The following is a 20,756-nucleotide window of genomic DNA, read 5'->3' as shown; positions in this document are numbered from 1 at the left end:
AAGGCTATGTCTTCAATGACAGTGGTGAATTCTTTAAAAGGTGCTCTAAGATCTGTCAGCTGCCTGTGATCACAAAGGACTTATATCTTGCCTATGAAGCTTGACAGGAGAGAGGATGAGGGTGCTCTGTTTTGGCTTTGGCTATGTCTTCACTGACAGTGGCAAATGCGCCACCATCAGATCGACTTCTCTGGATCGAATAAGCGGTCAATGAAAACCCGCTCAGTCAATCCAGAAGGGGACGTACTAAGACCACCTTCTCAAGTGGAGTAGCGCTGCATTGACGGGAACGCGGTTCCCGTCGGTGCAGTGCAGTGCAGTGAAGACGGCGCGCAGAACAGAAGCAGAGAAGTTGACGGGAGTTTTGCAAGTTTTTTTGCATAGCTTGCGTAACTCAAGTCGACTGCCGCCGAATCGCCCAGCCCTTGAAGACAAGCCCTTAGTGTGTGATCTTTTCCATAGAGCTGGGTGGGTGCTATCACTGCAGAGCTTAATAAACACAGGACCCCTCATGTTGCACCCTGGAGCATGACACAGTAGAGCGGGATGGGGTCCCTATGAAGCATGGTGGGGGCCCTATGACCGAGGGGCTCCTTGTGGCTGTATGTTGGGTTGCATTAGCTGACCCGGCCCAGGTAAAACCACTGCCATGCCCCACCTCCGCGGGGGCTGCAGAGTGGTGATGGGTGAGGCGATCCCTATCTGCAGTCACAGGGTGGCGGAATTCTGCACTGGGCGCCCTGCCTGGCTGGTGGGGGAGGGGGGCCTAGGGGATGTTGCTAAGGCATGCTAACTGGGGCTGTTGCTATGGGGGCCATAGAGTCCCGGAGCCGAGGCTAGAGAGGCACCAGCGGAAGCGGCGCTCGCTCTGTGGCGGTTGGGGGGGGCGTCTGTATGTGGACTGGCTGCGCGGCAGGATAATGGCGGTTGGAGCGGGGCGCGCGCCGGCCTCTGGGTCCTGAAGCCGCCGCCGCCGCCGCCATGTATTCGGTGTCGCCGCCTCCGCCGCAGAGACGGGACTTCATCTCGGTGACCCTGAGCCCCGGGGAGGCGGCGGGGGCAGGCGGCTACAACAACGGCAAGGCCTGGAGGAGGCGCTCCTGCTGGAGGGTGAGGAGGGGGGGAGACCCCGCCCTCTGCTGGAGGCGGCCCCGGGGGGCGGCTGATGGAGGATGAGGGGTCCTGCCCCCCGCTGGGTGGGTGCGGGGGAGACCTTTATCCAGGGAGGAATCTGGGGGGAGTGGGGACGTCTTCCTCTCCAGTCAGAGGACGAGGGAAAATCACCCCACTGTGGGGCATGGAGGAGGGGTGCAGTGCTCCCCACTGGGTGTGGGGGAGGGTCGGGGTATCTCCCACACTCAGGCAGGGGGGTGGAGGGCAAGCAGTGGGGCAGCATGGGTGAGGCCGTGCCCACTCCCCCGTGAAAGGACCGTAGATGGTGAGGACGAGGGCATAAGGCACACCTAGGTAGGGAAGGTGGGTGACAGAGGGCAGCCTCCCTCGTCTTTCTCCTCCCCAGTGTAAAGAAAAGAGAGAGGATGCTGAGGCAATATGCCTAGAGGGGCAGGTTGGACACTGGATGCTCCCCGCCCTCCTCCTTTAGCCTACCCATCTCAAGGAAAAGAGGTAGGATGCTGGTGAACATACGTGGGAGGGCCTGGGGTTACACCCCTTCATCTTCCTCTTGAGACAGGAGAGAATTGAGGAGAAAATATTACCACCTTTCATTGCCTTTCCAGCCTGGTGAGCTGCTGCATTTGTACTTGTGCCAGGGAAGCAAGTTGGGGATAAGGATACAGGCAGCCCAGGAGGTGGTCATGGTGAAAGGTGCCATAGGGGATTGAGCAATATTAACATCTCCCCATGTGTGTTGGGGGGGGGGGGGGGGGGGGGGGGTGTGTACAAGATCAGTGTACAGTCAGCAGTTTGGGGAATAACAGAAAACATGTCTATGCCAGTTGGTGGAGTGAAGTGTGTTGACATGACATCTTCACTGAAATGTTTGTGGCCTGCGCTTGCTTGCCTCAATGTGGGTACAGCTGGTCTGTCATACCTGGTGAGAGCGCAAGGTCTGTTGGAAGTACCCTGGGGCAGAAGAGCTGGAAAACTGAGGGATGTGCCCAAATGCTGCTTTGCACAGGGAGGAAAGGATCTCCCAGTGCAAAAAGTTAGCAGCAAATTGCTACACTGGCAAATTTTTGACTGGCAGAAAACTAGTGAAATGGTATGGTTAATGGTCAATATGGTGTGGGGGCACTAAAATGAACAAGACGCAAAATGCTATCACTAAATGCAGTTTACTGAACACCTCCAATAGAAGGCAGGTTTTTTCTGTACTCTGGCTTCTCATTTCATAGGGTTCTGATGCAAATAATTGTCTTTAATTGTGAACAGTCTTTTGTGTTTTATTTTCTTTCCCACAGCTGAATGTTGGTGGTTGTCTATTTTTGGTTGTAGCCTCTAGTTTACATAACAGTTTCACAAACAGTGATTTTCAGAGGTGGGGTGCCTTGCTTTTCCTATCCAGCTTGAGATGCTTGTTTTATTTTTAACCTTCCCTTTGGTACACTAGCATTGTTTTTTCATTTTCCCTCCCCCCATTTTTCTTCTGCTTTGCATGTTCCTCTTGTAGCACTTTGCTGGCCAGAAGGGAGGAGCCTCTTGGCTCTTTTCCAGATGACTTCTGGGCAGATGCATAGATCAGTCGGTGAAAGGTTTCTGTAAAAATCTGTGTACTGTAGCTGATGTTCTGTCTAGGAGATTTATCACAGTGCAATTTCCCTAGTCTCTACAGACTCCGGCAGTGAGTTCTTCTCTAACCTAGCCTGCTATATGGTAGCATGCTACCTTGCTACTTTCCATATCATGACAAAGTAACTGATGGATGTTCAAAATAGGAAACAGTGTAAAACCTACACATAATCAATTTTATATTTCTTGCTCTGAAAGAACTTTTGTGGGGGTTTTTTTGGTGACAGCAATGGGCTGGCTTTCTACTTGTCATACTAAAGATTCTTCCTCTTATTTATTTTCTTTCTCAAAGAAATGGAAGCAGCTTTCTCGACTACAGCGGAGTGTAATTCTCTTTCTGTTTGCCTTCTTGGCAGTCTGTGGAGTCATTTCATACACAAACATGGGGGAACAGTGGAAAAGTACGTCTTTCATACAGCTCAAGGTTGCTTTAATAAATGTTATAAATGGTTAAAAGATTGCATGTTCTTAGTTTTTGTAGATTATATTTTTCTAGCAGACATTGAACACACCTTGTAAAAATGTACTTTATTAAGCAGTTTAATTAATGTGACATACGTTTTATTGTAAATGTTCAGGTAAAAATTACCCTATCCATCCCCTTTTTAAAAATGTTAATGACAGTTGGTCCCTTTTGGTTCTTTATCCTGAATATCTGAAGTGACATTTTGTTTTGGCTAATAATGAGTTTAGAGGCTGCAAACATCCTTAGTACTTAGTTTAAAAAATAAATAAAACTAACAATCCAAATCTAAAGACTTAGAGGGTAAAATAAACAATCCTCTCTCCATTGTGATTATGCAGCAGGCATGATTTCTTTATGCATTTTTGGGAACTGGGTCCAAATTTGCCTTCAACACTGTCTTCTTACAGCATTGAAAAGTTTTTTGTTTTGGTTTTTTTTTTTTTAAATCAACAAAACCTTCAACCTATTATTATGAAGGCTGGTAATTTAACATTTTCAGCTAGACATGTAAGATCTGTTGGCTTCTGTGGCTTTTTTTTTTTTTTTTTTTTGCAAAGGTATCATTAGTACATAAATATAGGTAATTACCTTAGGGCTTGCCTACATTTAGTGGGGGGAGACTTAGTTTTCCAGCTAGCGTCTAAGCTGTTAATTCCTTATGCCAGAAAGTTTGATGTGTACTGACGGTATTTTATACATATAGGTCTAACCAACAAATCATCAGAAAATCAGAATACAGAACCAGAAGTCCCTGGATTGAAACCAGCAAATCCAGCTGTTTTACCAGCACCACAGAAAGCAGATACCAACTATCCAGAGCTTTCACCTCAGGTATTGCAAGAAGTGCTACCTCATAGGGTTTGTGAAAGCTACAAGAAACACTTCTTTCCAACAGTTGCAATGAACAATTGTTTGTCATAAGAATTAATTTCCTATGGGTAGAATGCTCTCCTCTCAAGAAAGGCTTTGGTTCCACTGTAGTGTTTCTGGCTTTTGTTTGTATCCATAGACTTAAAGAGAAGCAGGAATTGCTATGATTTCTGAAAATTCTCATTAGCTCTGTCTGAAGGAGTTAGCCAGCTGTTTAACAGGAGCACTATTATACAGTGAAAGCATTTGGGAGGTGGGGGTAAGATATTTCTGAAATTGTCAGTAGACATCACATGGGATTGTTTAACAGAAAGCGTATACTGAACATTTAAGATCACTAAGCCACTGGTGTGCCTATCAGTGCTGATACTTCAGGCTTTTGTGACCTGGTATTCTAGGCTCCGTCTTGATGAATATGCTTGTGCTTGGCATAGGCCCAGGCATACCACCATTGTCTGCCTCCTGTTCAGCAATATGTACTCCAACCTGCAATGGAGCACTCCAAACCTCAGTCCTGGAAATGTGAGCAGCCTAGGCTCTGTGGCTGGCTAGAGTGTGTATAGTTGAATATGAGAGGCAGGGGGTAGTCAGCATCTCTGGTAAACAGCAACAGCTTCCCGGAATGGGTGGAAATAATAATAAAAATAGCAGCTCTCTAACTGTGAGTTCTTCTGCAAATGTGTGAAAGTTATTTATTATATAGTCACACTTTTAGAGGACCATACAAACTGCCTGGTTTCCAAGAAATTCAATGGGGGAGTAATAGGAAAAAGGAACTCTGTTTTCGAGAGAGAGAGAGAGAGAGAGAGAGAGAGAGAGAGAGAGAGAGAGAGAGAGAGAGTGTGTGTGTGTGTGTGTGTGTGTGTGTGTGTGTGTGTGTGTGTACACGTATGCTCTGCTCTTGTTCTTACAATTACTTCAGGGAATTTAGGATTCTTTGTTGTAAATGGACATGATATCTTATGTGAGGCTTCTAATTTGTATAATGTACATCTATTAGTGAAAAAGAATTCCTGGTATTGGATCATTTCTGCATTGTGTAAGCCCTTAATGATGCATTACTTTGTTATAACAAGATGCAATAATTGACAGTAGTTATATATGCGTATAACAAGTTCATTTCATTTTTACATTTTTGACAGTGCCCCGTGTTAAGTACATACCTGGTAATGATTCAGGTAGCCTAATTATAAGTGATCCTCACTGATAACTGTTAACCCAAGGAGCTATGTACAATTTTATCAGAGGTAAAAAATTCAGATATGATTTCCCTCTTCCCCTACCCCTCTGCTCTTCTGGTTGAGATGGAAGGTTGCATGCTGTGACCTGTAGTCCCCTAGACTGCATTTCTCTATTAAAAATGAGGGTGTTCTCAGGTTGCATTGTACAACTCTGGGCAGCTTTTGGACTGGGTTTTGGCCATCCATGTAATAGATCATATGCATCTTGATTACTTTTGCCTTGCTTTCTTTCTTAGAAACATCCAAAGCTGCTTCAAGTCCGACGTGGTCCTCCTAATCTGCAGATCAGACCACCACGGAGAGATGCAAGGGTAAAGGCTCACAATGTTGCTGGCAAGGCTGAGGAAGAACCTGTCCAGGCTGATAAAGAAGAAAAAACAGAAAAGTCCATTATTAGGTAGATAGAAATATTTCCAACAAATTACAGTCTGCTGGAGCGGTCTTCTAATTCTGCTTTTATTCTCTCAGAATCTATTGGGAATAAGATGAACGTATAAAGTTGTGAGGGCTTTTCATTGTCGGCCTAGAATGTTGTTTTACATATCTGTGTTTCTTTGCCCTTGCTTAATAGCAGCGTATGGATTTTTGCTAGGTTGATTTCCTTGGTAAGATGAGGTTTTTTTTGGTACCCAAAGGCTCCATTCAGGATTTGGGGCCCCATTAGACTGAGCACTTTATCAATGCACAGGTACACACAGTCCTTGCCCTGAAAAGTTTGCAGTCTTTTGTAGGATTCTTTCACTCTGTCAATTTGTTCTGTGTTAGATGTTAATACAATAGCACAATCATCATTATCTTAGTGCTGGGGTACATTTGCAAATTGTACCAGTATAACCATCTGTTAGGGATGTGTTTGTTTGCTTGTTACTTTTGTTTTTTGTTTTAATCAGTGCATACTGAGTTGTAATACGGATGCACTTACACAAGTATAAAGGTGCCCTATATTGGTATAGCTTATTCCTCTACCCATATGGGAACAGCTATGCTGGTATAAAGCACCTTTATACTGATATAACTGCATCCAAGCTAAGGAGGTTGTACTGCTTTAACCATATCGGTATTGTGAAAGCGTTACACCTTTCTATTGTATTAGTTATGGTGTTTACTTAATTTGGGAATAAGCAATAGCATTTGACATCATTGTTCAATATAGAAAGAATAGGAAAAGTTGACCACCGTATGTTTACACTAGATATAATTTCCTAATTTTTTTCTCACCCTTCCTGCCACTGGTGCAGCTCAATTGATAGTAGCACCTTGTCTACACTAGTGTTTTAGCCATCATGTCATTTAAACCCTCTCAGAGCAGTTGCAGAACCTTATCTACCCAAGCGCTTCTAGCATTGCTACCACTGGTAGAAGAGCATTAGTGGCAGCAATGGTGGGAAATTTAGAAGGACAAGTTTAGTATAGGTCAGTAATATGCTAGTAACAATGTCAGTATTAATGCAGTAGTAGTAACTGGATCTATAAGGGGTGTTGTTTTTAACATACAAGCTTTGTGGGTTCTATAAGCCATGCTCCTCTGGGGGTGCTAAAGTTCATATTGAAATTAAGTTAATGTACAGATACATAAAAGGGCTTGTCAAAATCATTCGCCTTCAGTATGAACCTTTCTTGACTTTGGTCCTATATATAAGGTTTTACCTTCAGGAGTCTCTATGTAATTCTTTTCCAAACTGATTTATGTTGCCACTTTGGTAAGAAAAGCATGTGTTTTACCATGAATCTGTCAGTAACAAAACAAGCACTTTACATTACTAATATCCTGTGTTCAGTGTTGAATTCTTAATGCTCATTTGCATGGTACTATTTTAATCAAGTGTGAATGGTTCATGCAGTAATTTCAAACCTAGAAGACCACACTTGTAATATTTCAAAAGCAATGAACTTTCACACATTTTGTATATGTATATTTCTGATTCCTTTAAGACATTTCATTACAGCAGCAATGTTTTCATGGAATCCTAAAAACCTTGTCATACACATTTAATTCGGTTCAATAAAAGGTTCATAACCATTTGTCTGGAAGAAATCGCTGTCTTCAAATAAAGATTAATGAGCCAATAAGTGACATTTTCCTATTTTGTGCCTTGATCAAAATGTCATTTAGTTCTGTGTTTATCAGGTTATTGTGAAAATAAGAAATGAACACTTGTTTGATAGTAGAGATTAAAATAGAGACAAGAGTTAAAATGAATTATCCTTATCAAGTTAAATATTATTGAAATACCTTGTACTTGCAGTTGGAGAGGAGCAGTGATAGAACCTGACCAAAGCACTGAACCTCCTTCCAGTAAAATAAAGGAACCAGAAAAACCATCATCTGTGGAAGTGGAGGACCAGAAAGAGCCAGGTAGTAGGCTAGAGATCAGCACCATTCTCATCACTGACCATGAGATTTAGATGTTTATATCTCCCTATTCACATTCACTGTCAGAGTTATACCATTCCTTTAATTAAATCTCCTATTTTTAACTGATATAGAGTTGCTTCCCGTGGGGAATGGGAAGAACTGAATGGAAAGAGATTATGCATTGTTCATCTAGAACATCTAAATCCTGCAGCACCCTTTTCTGCTGTGACAACCTACAGGTGCAAGTTTTTTCAGGGTTTTTGTTGATTCACAAATAATGCTGAGAATTGAGAAAATGAAAAGACTGATGCACAAATATTGCATCAGATGTACTCGTTGTTGCTATGGCACAGCATGTATGGCTGTAATTGCCAGATCATGTGTTAATAGAATGCATGCTATACTTCCTGCCACTGTGTAGCTCAACTCTGCCAGCCTGCCACTCCCAATGTGTGTGTGCTTGCTTCTGATATATATTGGGCTTATACAGCTGTACCCTAACCTTGTCCTGGATACTGCATGCAAACATTGAATCTTCCATTTCATTACCAGAACCAAACCACAACAAACCAAGTGTTTATTAAATTGAATATATTTAAACTATGCTTACTTATCCTTAATGAAAGGGCTGTCTTTATTTCTTCAGCAGCATCACCTTCCATGAAAGTAGACAGCAGTGGAAACAGGATGGCCCTACACTAGGGAAAGTTTTTTCAGAGGTTCCGTTGCCTTGCCAGGAGATGACATCTTTGTATTGGGGAGCACTATAGGCATCTGTCCTCAACCATCTTCCCTGCTCTGCAAAATGTGCCTTTCCCTCCATTGGAAGCACTTGGTCCCTCCCATATAAATGTATTTTGCTACCATTTTTCTCAGTATGCTTTCCCAGTATGTGCAGGCCTTCATGCACAACCTTCCTCCCCTTGTTTAAATGGACATTCACTCCTACCTTTGGTCCCTCTTGCCTGATTTTTTTTTCTCCCTCTCTGAAATTGAGAAATAGGGGTGGCACTGAAAATAGGCAATATAGCCTGATTTTCTCTCTGCTCCACTTCTCAAGAGGAGTATTGTGCTCTCCTTGGGAAGAATAGTTTAGAGAGATGTCGTGAAAAGGACAACTTTCTTTCTCAATGGTGGTTTACTGCTCCCTTGAGGGCTGGAGAATGGGGCAGGGAGGGAAGTGACATCCACCATTAATTAATCACACACTGCTTTTGAGGATTACCTCCAGGAATAGGCAGCTGCAGCAGCTGTCTTTCAGTTGCTCTCCAAATGCAGCAAAGAATCTGGAATCTGCACATTGATGAGCTAGTTGGAGGGATTTCTTGTTTATTCCAAAGCCTGGGTTTTAAACATAATAGCATGCAGTGCATTGGCATCCTGATGTCTGAGAGCCTTTAATATAAGTAGGACTGGTAGCACCACTTATTATTAAGGTTGCCAGACACTCCCATAATAAGATCCTGTCTTCAGTTGCTCATAACTTTGCCAGACTTTTAACTACTTGGGCTGAAATTTTGCATGCTGGCTGTTTGCCTCAGACTGAATTTTTTGGAAAATTTCAGACAAAACGGTTCAGCCATTTTTGAGAACAAAGCTAGGGAAAAATACATTGCTTTGCCTATGTTAAATTCTGGTGGCCTTTTCTTTGGAAAGCTCTAGTATCGCACATACTTTGGAGCAGGGATGAGAAATTGGTCAGGAGATGAATGAGACAGGGTTCCTGTGAAAAAAATCTTTGATCATGTAATTAAAACTGTATCATAATTCAGTCCCCTTGTGAATGTGCATTATGTTTGTACCTTAATTCTGGGAACTCCTTAACATAGCTTTTTTTGTTTTTCTCTAAATATTGTTTTTTGAGGGCTAAGTTTAATATTAATGAGATTTCCATTGCTGCTTCACTAAATCATTGGTTAAAAATATTGACTGCTTACTGCAAGTTGGAAAGACCTCATTAAAAAGGAATAGCTTCAGATAACTGGAGCCAGTGCAATGTAACCTTCAGTTGCAGAGATGAGGGTTCTTGATTTTGGGTAGAGTTCAGTGGAGAAGAGTCTCATGTGGCTGCATAACTGAGCTTCAGCATTCTTGAACAAAGTGTTGTTTTCCATTCACAGTGCCCATAAATGAACGTCAGATGGCTGTGATAGAAGCATTCCGCCATGCATGGAAAGGTTATAAAGAGTTTGCCTGGGGACATGATGAGCTAAAGCCTCTGTCCAAATCTTACAGCGAGTGGTTTGGACTCGGTCTTACACTAATTGATGCTTTGGATACCATGTGGATTTTAGGCTTAAAAGAAGGTAATTTCCTTTCCTTTTCCTATTTTTCTCCCACCTCAGTACTTTTCTGGTTCCAACAATTGCCGTTAAGGCAACTGATCGTTTTATGTTTGATGGCTGAGATGTTTGGCGAATGTTTTTTTTTTTTTTTCCCAGTTGCTTTTGGGGATTTTCTTTATTGAAGTAATATGTTCAGACCTCCTTAACAGAGGCAATTAATTACACTTTGGCTGAGCGAATTTCATTTTGTCCTTGGGGAAAATCCAAATATTTCCTATTAAGGAAATGTGGTGTTTTTTTGTTGCTTTGTTGTTAAGGTATTCCTTCAACTGCATAAGGTAAAAGCATTTGTGGAATAATTTTGCTGGCTATGTCTATTGATAAATTGGCATTCCTACTAGAAATTGCGGACTGGATTATTAGGTCTACCTGTTGCTGTTGTTTCCATACTAAAACAATCAGTGCTCTATGGTCACTAAGATGCTGGAGGAGCCTTTCTAAGTGCCAGCCTTGCAAAGTCAGCCTGGGATCTCTTAGCTTGTGTCTGATCACCGTAAATAAAGATATTTTACATATGGAACTTAGTCAGCAATTCTGTATGTAAAACCAGAAAATAATTCAGTATTCTGTTAGATCTACAATGCTTAAAGGAACAAAACTAATAACTTATTTGTCATTACTATAAGCATATAAGACACAGAATCCACATAGATCTGTTGATTAAGGCAGTGCTGTTTTTATTCACTTTCTGACTTTAACCGCACTGTAACACTGATATGCAAACTATATTTTAACTTGCTTAGTTATGTATTATCTAGAAAAATTCCCTCTTAAGTTCAGTAGGATATAGTACTCATCACTTCCTGTCTCAAACTGTTGTATACTGTTTCTGTTCACTGTGTAACAGATATCCTAATTCACTCCAGAAGTGTCTGTGTTTTGGTACTGAGTTTTAAAACCTCAGTTTGATTTTTTTTTTTTAAACTACTCACTTACATGAGTACAGAAAGAAATCACTTAATTGGGACATGTAAGTTAAACAGGAAACTACAAAGCAGTATTTACAAATACCAGAAAATGTCACCATTGATATGCTTTGAACAGCTGTGGAATCTGTGGAGACTGTCACCTTTATAATAATTCCACAAGAAACGCAGTTTGACATGTATCAAGACTAGAAGATCAGAGCTGCAGCTCAAGGCACAAGAAATCACAGGAGTCTTCCACAGTTCCGTATTTTTCTTACTTTTTTGGTTTAATCTGTACATTTATGTACAATTTAAAATCAAACAAAAAACCCATTGTGGAAGTCTCTTGTTTCTCTCTCTCACTGCAGGTGCTCTCTCTCTTGATGTTTCATCAGGTTGACAGTGTGACTGCTTTCTTATAAAATATTTAAATGTGAACTGCATAGAGCTTTTAAAATAAATTATTAGTGATTTAGACATGTTTAAAATGGACTCCTGTTTGGAAACTTTTATATTTTATTGCAGTTCTCCTCCTTTAAGTGATTGCTTCATAGTCTGTAAAGCTCTTTGAGATTCTCCAGGATAAAAAAAGCTATATAAATCAAAGTTGTATTAGAGTGTGCAAATCTTTATCTCATGAGTCTGTGAATATAAAAACGGCTTCTGTAATAAAATCCTGAATTTCTGTATTGCACTCCCTATTGCTAGACAGTGATAGCAAGTCTGACAGCACAATTTACTGAAATGGAGCATAGAAAACCTATTTTGTCATCCTTATTTAAGGCCTGTGTAATAGAACGTATTTGTAAACAGTGATTTTCTCACAAGAGAAAGGGATCTGAGGGAGATAAACTATCACTAGGATAGTTCACCAAGGTCTAACATCCAGAAACTTCAGTGGAAGGGCATGAGTTTCTAACCTTTGCATTCTGCCTCCAGCTAGATAATTGCATAGATAATTAGCAACATTTTAAAGAAACAACTTTGTTTTCACCAATACAAGTTACTAGTCGTCATAGATGCCTGGTGTCCTGAATACCTAGAGATCTTGTGGTTAAAACATTGGTGTGGGGACACAACTTCACCTGATGGCCAGTCAGGAACAGGATTCACTCATCTGGGGTTGCCAGTGATGCCTCTGCACATCATGGTCATGCAGAGAGGCAAGAGTTCTAGCAGCTTGATGTAGAACTGCAGTCCAGCAATGGTTCCCAAAGAGCACTGTTTTCCATTTACATTAAATAGGTACAACTAGCTACCTTCTTTAAGTTTACTAAACCTATCACATTATCCAATACCCCTAGGTAATACAAAATTTAACCAATCATGTACTAGCACCTATGTTTTCTCCTTCCCGCTTAAGTATTTTTTTTCCATTTTACTCTTATGCCCAAATTGTAACTTACTTATGATCTTTTGTTGTGCAGATGTTCAGCATAAATTAACTGATCAGAGTTTATTTTATCTAATTTACTATTTGCTGGGTCTTTCTGTATCCTCCCTAAACGTCCCAGTGCCTGAGTGTCTCTCCTTTGCAATTCTTGGTGTTCTGACTCTTGTTAGGGGGCAGTGGGGAGATGGGGGTGCTTTACCAGCAGTGGAGAATTTTTTCTTAATGTTAGTAATAAAATCCCTGAGTTTCACCCAAGGCTGATCACAGCTAGTTTATTATAGGGGTGAGTTAAGTCCCAGGCCTACAATATAAATACATAGATAGTATAGTGGGAGGCTGACAGCCAGTAGCTTTGATTTAAATAGTCTTAATTAAAAGATCAAAACTCTTATGGTAACAGTGAGACTGATTGCATGGCCAGTAACATAGGTGGAATACACTGCAGGCTTGTATTGAGAGAGGTGGGTTTTTGGGATACCAGACTAATTCTCTTCTGCATTATTTTAATAAAGAAGGAATGTGCTTTTACGAGACCTGCTAAATATTTAATTTCTCTGCCAAGTACTTGTCTCCTTGCACATCCCCACATTGCTGTATTTCAGAGGAATTAAACTGATGCCAGGTCTAACTTCTGGCATGCATTCTTCAGTGTATTTGTAACCTCTTCAGTTTGCCCCTCAGAAGTACAGGTTCCTTTCGATAGACTAAATAACAATCAGGGCAGTATAGTAAACTAACTCTTTTAATCTGGTCACTGGAATGTGCTGCTTTAACATAACTACAGTGTGTTTCCGCCAACAGTCCTTCCCTTTTGTGCCTTACAGAGTTTGAAGAAGCAAAGAAATGGGTGGCAACTGATTTACAGCTTGATAAAAACGTGGATGTGAACCTCTTTGAGAGCACCATTCGTATTCTGGGGGGTTTGTTGAGCGCCTACCACTTATCTGGAGATATCATCTTCCTAGAGAAAGCTGTAAGTGATTGAGTCTCACAGCCCCAGGTAGAATGTGTATCAGATGTTGGGTAAAGTGGCAGAAAGGTTCATCAGAAGGTAAACTCTGCCATACCTTTCCTCTGTATACCATCATTACTGCCCTAGAGGCTTCTTGAATGTTTTCCTCGTCTTTGCCTTCCTAATGTCATCAGAGTTTTAATGTCTTAGGGTTCCATTTTAATGAGAATTTTCCTTAATGTAAAAAGTAAGATGATACATTTAAGAATCTTTATCATATTTTTACCCAGTTAATTTTCTTATGGGAAGAAAGTCCTTGCCAGTGAATGGAGTGGTTCCACTCATGGTCCCTGTCTTGGGAGATACTGTCATATCCTCCTGCCCCCTCCCAAATGCTAGGACAAGGTATGCAGGCCCTGTGTTTGCATTAAGGATTATCCCATAATTTCAGATTGAAAACCTGTTACATAGGATGTGCAGAATGAACTGTACAGTATAGCAGTGGGAATGAGGTACAAGCTGTATGCCATTTACTGTGAAGAAACCTAGTGATTCTTCTCACTGTTTGCCTTTGTTCCTCATACACGGGCTAAAACTAAGCTGCAGTGTTTTTTTCCTGTTTTTTGTTTGATTGCTGGGAAAAATAATAAAGAATTTTTGTGCCATGCTCTTGGGTTCTCTTTAGAAAGACATTGGGAGCAGACTTATGCCAGCATTCAATACACCATCCAAGATACCATACTCAGATGTAAACATTGGCCGAGGCACTGCCCACCCACCTCGCTGGACATCTGACAGCACCGTGGCAGAGGTGACGAGTATTCAGCTGGAGTTTAGGGAGCTCTCTCATCTCACCGGAGATGAGAAATTCCAGGTATAGGAGAACAAGTTGTTGTCTTCTCTTCCTCTCTCCATCACCACCTCTCAGCCTCCTCCCCATTATTGATGAGGGTCACTTAAATTGCCTGTACTCTTTTCTCCTTCCATTTTTCTAACAAAAATAAAAAATGTTTCTCACTGTGGCAGCTGGAGCAGATTTCACTGGGTTGATGAAGGAAAATGGTATTGCATTGCGGATCCACTTCCTACCAAAAATCATCTCTAAAACATCTTATCTGGAGCAATTTTATGCCTAATCATGCCATACATATCACTATTTCTGAGTAGTCACTCCATCTTTCAGTTTACTGGTGAATTCCTGGTTCTTATAATCTCTCAACTAAAGAAAGTTAAATGACATATCTAAAGGGAAGTGGCTAGGGGTGGGGGGGAAGAGTCCATCCAATTATTTTCTTAAAGTAAATACCACAAAGCTCATCACAGAGGTGAATAATTGCTCCTTTTTCAGAAGGAATTTACAAGAAAAATCTTTGTTTTTGATGTGCTTATGGTATCTTTTGTGTTGTCTGACACTAGATTACTTGTAACTGTTTTTTTCAAAACACCAGGCTAAAGATAAATTATATGGAGCTGTCCTCGTCTTAGTAAGGACCCCGCAGCTTATCCCTTGTTATTCTCCCCAGACTTTCAACCACTCCCCGTGCCTCCCGATAACCTGCATATTGCCCCTGGATGTTGTATAACTTTGCCCCTTTAACTCTATGGGTTACCTGTTTGTTATTTTTTGAAACATTTACTCAGTAAAAAACTTTAAATTCTGTAGGAGGTGCTTTGATATCCCTAACTTAATGCTAGTCTTGAAAGCAACTGAACTCTCTTCAAATGCCCCGCAGAGAGTTTATCGAGTGACTCATGCTGTAGTTATGGGCGTGGTGTAAAGGTTGTATCCGGGGGAAAATAAACCAAAGTACTAACAATTTCAAAGGTAGTGGGAGGGGTATTCTTTTTGTTTGGAGGTGATTTTGTATATTGCCCCAAATCAATTTATACATAAGGCCAATTTATATATTTGCGATATTGCGGATCCCACAATAGTAAGCTTCCACTGCAGTTTTGATTTTAATTAGCTTACTTTGCTCAGTCCGCAGTTTTGTGTTCATTTTGAGTGTGCAATTAGTATTGCACTAACATTCAATTCCTGTAAAATGTACAAGGCTAACGTGACTGGACTCGATTTCTACAGCAGTTGTGTTAAGTATTTTAGTCTTCTGAATTTTATATGGTACCAGTCACTTTTTTTTAAAATGAATGTAATATAGTTGCAGTAAAATATCTGGTTATCAAAAAAACTAGTAGACGTAACATAATACTTGAGTGTTTATAATGGTCCAGCAATTTTTTCTTAAACAAATAGGTCTACTCTTGCTTTTCCAAATGACCACTGTTAATAAAGTTCCATTATTACTTTTCCATGATTTTCCATGTCTTCTTCACAACTCAGCCGTAACTGAAGGTCATCCCATGATTCAAGTAGGGCCTTATTTATAAACTTATTTACAGGAATTAGCTGTACATTACATATGTGCAGTGGTCCTCAACTATGCTCGTGTCATGAAAATCTCAGTTAAAAAAGAAGTTGGCATCATTACCAACTTGAGTTGTGCTACAGTATTATTGAGAAATATTTCTGATCTCCTCCAGAATAGACACTTTTGGAGCTGTTTCAGGCCACTTAACCTAATGTTAGTATTAATCTCACGTTCTGTCAGTCAGTGTTTGAATCTCACTACTGGGGGACCTGGACTCACCACCATCATTGAGTGTAGCTTGAGAGAGTTGTATTTTTGAAAAGGAAAACAGATAAAAACGTTTAACTATCCCCTCCTCAGATTTGCTCTAGTTTCTTTGAAGCCATAAGCAGCGAGTCTATTGGAAAAGAGAAAAATCCCACAACTGCTGACTGCTTTTGTCCATTTAATAACATCGAGTTATGTAGTTGCATTGTCTCATTCAATGTGTATTTTATCAATTTTTTTTTCTGTAGAAAGCTGTAGATATGGTGATGAAGCATGTACACTCCCTTTCAGGGAAGAATGATGGACTGGTGCCAATGTTCATAAACACCAACAGTGGACAGTTCACTCATCTGGGGGTTTACACTCTGGGAGCCAGAGCTGACAGCTACTATGAATATTTGCTCAAGCAATGGATCCAGGGTGGGAAGAAAGAAAATGAGTAAGTTCTTCCTGCTTCCTGTATCAGTTTAAGAATGAGATAAGCTATGAGGCTTGCTACCTTAGTTGACAGTTTAGAAGGAAGAGTATCTTATGCTGACCCTGATGTGAGCATACTTATGAGTAGTTTGGGGAAATTCACCCAAAAAACAAGCTAGGTCAGCAGAGTAACTGCACAACTATGTGGGAGACATGGAGCACCGCCCCGGTGAGCATAGTGCCCTGGTGTGTGATTAATGCTTGTTCAAAAAAAGAACTCGTTAATTTGTTTAACTGTGATTAATTGACAGCCCTCATTATTATACAAATATTTGCACTATAAAAAAGATCATCCTTCGACTTATAGATTGCACTAGGGGGCATACAAATTTTTAGCATATGTGGCACGTAAATATCTTGTAACACCAGCTACAACGGTGCCATGCGAACGCCTGTTCTCACTTTCAGGTGACACTGTAAATAAGAAGCAGGCAGCATTATCTCCTGTACATGGAAACAAACTTGTTTCTCTTAGAGATTGGCTGAACAAGAAGTAGGACTGAGTGGAATTGTAGGCGCTAAAGTTTTACATTGTTTTGTTTTTGAGCGCATTTATGTTTAAAAAAAAAAATTCTACATTTGTAAATTGCACTTTCACTATAAAGATTGCACTACATTACTTGTATGAGGTGAATTGAAAAATACTATTTCTTTTATCTTTTTTATAGTGCAAATATTTGTAAACAAAATAAATAAGTGAGCACTTTGTATTCTGTGTTGTAATTGAACCAATATATTTGAAAATGTAGAAAAACGTAAAATATTATAATAAATTTAAATTGGTTTTCTGTTATTGTTTAACAATGCGATTAAAACTGTGATGAATAACTAAATTAAAAAAAAAAGTCATGAATTTGTTTTGCATTAATCGCTTGAGTTAACGGCGATTAATTGAGAATCCTAATATTTAAGTGTTTTTCTCCTAAAAACCCTTGAAAGACATCAAGGTTGATTAGATATCCTTCAGATATATGCTAGATGCATTTTGTATAAACATGATTACTTGGATTTTTCTTAATGTTTTATATTTGACTAAATATCTTAAGTAGTGCCTACTGAAATCAAATTGCAAGTTTCTACCCTACAAAAAGTGTGGCCTTTGAGATGCAGGTACTATATCTAAAGTATGGTTGGATAAATCTACTTTTAAATGTGTATATTGGGGTCAACTAAGAATGGTTTTAATTCACAGACTGTTGGAAGATTACATGAGAGCTATAGAGGGGGTGAAAAAGCATCTACTTCGGAGATCAGAACCCAAGAAGCTTACTTTCATAGGTGAACTTGCTCACGGCCATTTCAGTGCCAAGATGGTAAGCACTGTACCTGAATTTTTTTTAATGGCCCTTATGAATACTGTTGCATTCCTCCTGAGCTGTCAGCAGTTTCATAGGGGAGAGATCTTGAGTGCCATAGTTACATTAGCCATTTGATCAAATGTGTATTCTATGTGTGTGTGAACCAATTTTGAATTGATAATGGCTGCTGAAAGATCCAAAAACTGAAAGATGAAAACTGGCAGAGACTCTTGCAATCTGCAAATGCCTTGTACATTTAAATTACACTATGATAGCCTGTGAAGAGTGGTGGTTTTGTTTGTCTTTCTGTCTTGTCTGTCTGTTCTGTGGGCAGTTGCTATCCTAATTTAAAAGAATGCTGAGTTCAGGTCACTGTGGTGACAATGCTGAGTAGCTAGGTTACAGGGAAACAGTCCCTGCTTTGGACAGAGGCCTTTTCTTAGGTTTTTATTTGCTGATCTGAATCTCCCTATGAGTTTCCACTTGTGTTTCTGTAGTAGTAAACACATTCAGTGCATCTGAAACACTTGAGATAGTGCCTATTTTGTGTAATATTCACATTTTCTACAATGCAAAAATACAAGTAGATGATCTAGTAAGTAGTTAGGACATGAGTGTGGAAATCAAGTGATTTGTAAGTTCTATTATTGGTTCTGCCACAAATCTGCTGTGTGACCTTGAGCAAATTATACTCCCTCTCTCATTTCCTGTGGAATATTTGATGCAGGAATTACTGAATGAAATTTTATGCCTGTGTTATACCGGAATTCAGATTAGACTATCATAATGGAGCCTTCTGGCTTTAAAATCTATGAATTAACATTCATTTTGAAAAGCACTTTTGACTGCTTTCTGAGTAAGACATTATATAAATGAAAGTGACAAATATTTGTAAGCAAGCAGTGCATTACTAATGTATGTGTAAATCTGTCCCCTTAACACTGCATGTATGAGTACATTTAATTCAGTCCCTGCAGGGAAGAGAGTTTTACAGCATTTAATTTATCATGTCTGCTTGAAGTGTATGACTGGAACCTCACCATGCCTGACTAGTTGAAAAGGTGTTAATGCTGTTACTTCCATCTCTGTAAACTGATATTACCATCAATGTTGTCCACTGCCTGTTGAATGGACAGGGATTTTGAGAGCTTTGTACAGAGGTTCTCTATGAGCCTTGTTAGCATAAACTCATCCACTACGAGATTGGCAGGTTGTGATGGTGGTGGGTGTGTGATCACCCCTTCAGGATTTTGGAATGGTAGAAATGAATAAAACTCCAAATTGAAAATATAGTCCTGTTATTCACTATCAATAGTGTATTAGCCTTACTGGAAGGAACTGTTAATCTTATTGTAAACTGAATTTCAGTAGAGGTGAGTACTGAGAATTATGCATGACATAGTACACAAACAAGTCTGGGACCTGACTTTGTTGACTGTTGAATTCTTCACATAACATTTCACAGTGTTCTCGGAAAGATAACCACACGTGACTCAGTTGCTTGAGAGTGTTGCACAAGCCCTGCGGTAATATCTATCCTTCTGTTCCTTGAACAAATAACTGAATAATAAAGCTGTCGTCTGTTGAATTCATGAAGGGAAAATCCTTGTAACCATTTTGCTCCTGCTGCTGCCTCTGTTCAGGAATAAAATCCAGGGTTGTTCAGGGTTATTCAGGATATACAGGGGAATACTGAGGATGCCTGACTTAAGGTATTAGGGGTTTCTAACACTAAAACGGACAATAAAAAATAAATATAAATTCTAGTGGGAGGAGGAGGTTCAATTTTACCCCATACTCTGTTATATTCATATTAAAATTATCATATCAATTATTGCTCAGAATAATCTACATTTAATCTTCAGATACTTCCCCAAAACCTGTAACCCTTGGTTTCTGTGGTTAATTTCTACTTTGCCTTTTGTTTTACATCAGTCTCTCTTTCAAAATATCAGCACTCATGACATTAGCTTTCTTTTCAGAATTTTTTATCTTAACCCTCATCCTTCTCTTCCCTATCATTTTCTTTTGTCTACTTTTTGTGTTTGAATAGTTTAGATTTTAAGCTCTCTGGCCCATTTAAAATGTTTGAAAGAATCTCTTTAAAGCACCATGCAAAGTTAGGGATGCTATATAAATATTAAAGGGACACTGTCAACTTGACTTTTTTTCAAATAGGCACTTTCTGATAGAACCCCCTTGAAATGCTATGCCCTGAATTCTTTAAAGTTTTACAAGGATTTTTTTTGTTCCCCTCTTGATTGATTTTAACTGTCTTTCAGTTAGTCAGTTTCTCCCTTGCTAATTGGCAGTACAGGGAGACAAGGAAACTGACTTTACACAAAGTGTTATGAAATGTTCAGTTGGCCAGCCTACTGCAAGTCGAGAAATTTTTTCCACTAGCTTCTTTTGGTTTTAGTAATTTAAGGTGTTACAAGTGTCAATAGCAGCTATAAAATCTCGTAACTTTAAGTTGACAGTGTCTTTTTGTAATGGCACCAGCCTCATGTCATGTTACATTGCTGCTTAACAAATAGTTGTGGCCTTTTAAGTGCTCTATATCATTATTATACTGCTACAGGGTAAGTCAAAGTCTTGTTTGTTGTAATACTTCTCACAGTGGACTGTGCGTTTGTCTTGCAGGATCATCTAGTTTGCTTCTTGCCTGGGACGCTGGCTCTGGGAGCTCACAATGGGCTGACTGCTGATCACATGGAGCTGGCCAAAGCCCTCATAGAAACTTGTTACCAGATGTATGCTCAGGTAGAGACAGGCCTGAGCCCAGAGATTGTACACTTCAATCTCCACGCACAAAAGGACCACAAGGATGTGGAGATCAAGGTAAATTGCTCTACGAGTATCACTACAATTTGACATCTGTGTATACCTTGCTTTGGAGAGCTCCGTGTATGTATCACATTGTTTCTGTGAAAATCCCAATAGAATGTCTGCACCTGGGGAAGGATGTTCTCTGTTGTGATGGCTAAACTTCCTCTCTCTGTCTCCCCTCATGCAAACGCTCCGTAGCTTTAAATTTTTGAATGATCCCTGTAACATTCACAA

At 40.1% G+C, this 20,756-nt stretch overlaps 1 protein-coding gene across 2 annotated transcripts in view; it reads left to right on the top strand.

Annotated features, from left to right (window-relative positions):
- The first annotated feature begins 925 nt into the window (after positions 1 to 925).
- Positions 926 to 20,756, top strand: part of MAN1B1 (mannosidase alpha class 1B member 1) — a 28,896-nt gene continuing 9,065 nt past the window's right edge. The window contains exons 1-11 of one of the 2 annotated variants that reach the window (XM_067561452.1): positions 926 to 1,110; positions 3,044 to 3,152; positions 3,921 to 4,048; positions 5,565 to 5,725; positions 7,575 to 7,684; positions 9,805 to 9,990; positions 13,155 to 13,303; positions 13,968 to 14,156; positions 16,167 to 16,357; positions 17,588 to 17,708; positions 20,337 to 20,534. In XM_067561452.1, coding sequence (XP_067417553.1) covers positions 982 to 1,110; positions 3,044 to 3,152; positions 3,921 to 4,048; positions 5,565 to 5,725; positions 7,575 to 7,684; positions 9,805 to 9,990; positions 13,155 to 13,303; positions 13,968 to 14,156; positions 16,167 to 16,357; positions 17,588 to 17,708; positions 20,337 to 20,534 — 1,671 coding nt within the window. In that variant the 5' untranslated portion in view covers positions 926 to 981. Of the gene's footprint in view, positions 1,111 to 1,532; positions 1,627 to 3,043; positions 3,153 to 3,920; positions 4,049 to 5,564; positions 5,726 to 7,574; positions 7,685 to 9,804; positions 9,991 to 13,154; positions 13,304 to 13,967; positions 14,157 to 16,166; positions 16,358 to 17,587; positions 17,709 to 20,336; positions 20,535 to 20,756 lie in introns of those variants that run through there. The other variant, XM_067561453.1, reaches the window with a different exon arrangement.

This window comes from Emydura macquarii, unplaced genomic scaffold, assembly GCF_026122565.2.
Source record: "Emydura macquarii macquarii isolate MOO-44397 ecotype Brisbane River unplaced genomic scaffold, CSIRO-AGI_Emac_v2 contig_2417, whole genome shotgun sequence".
In the NCBI taxonomy this organism is placed as follows: Eukaryota; Metazoa; Chordata; order Testudines; family Chelidae; genus Emydura; species Emydura macquarii.
This window is presented reverse-complemented; position numbering and strand designations above follow the sequence as displayed.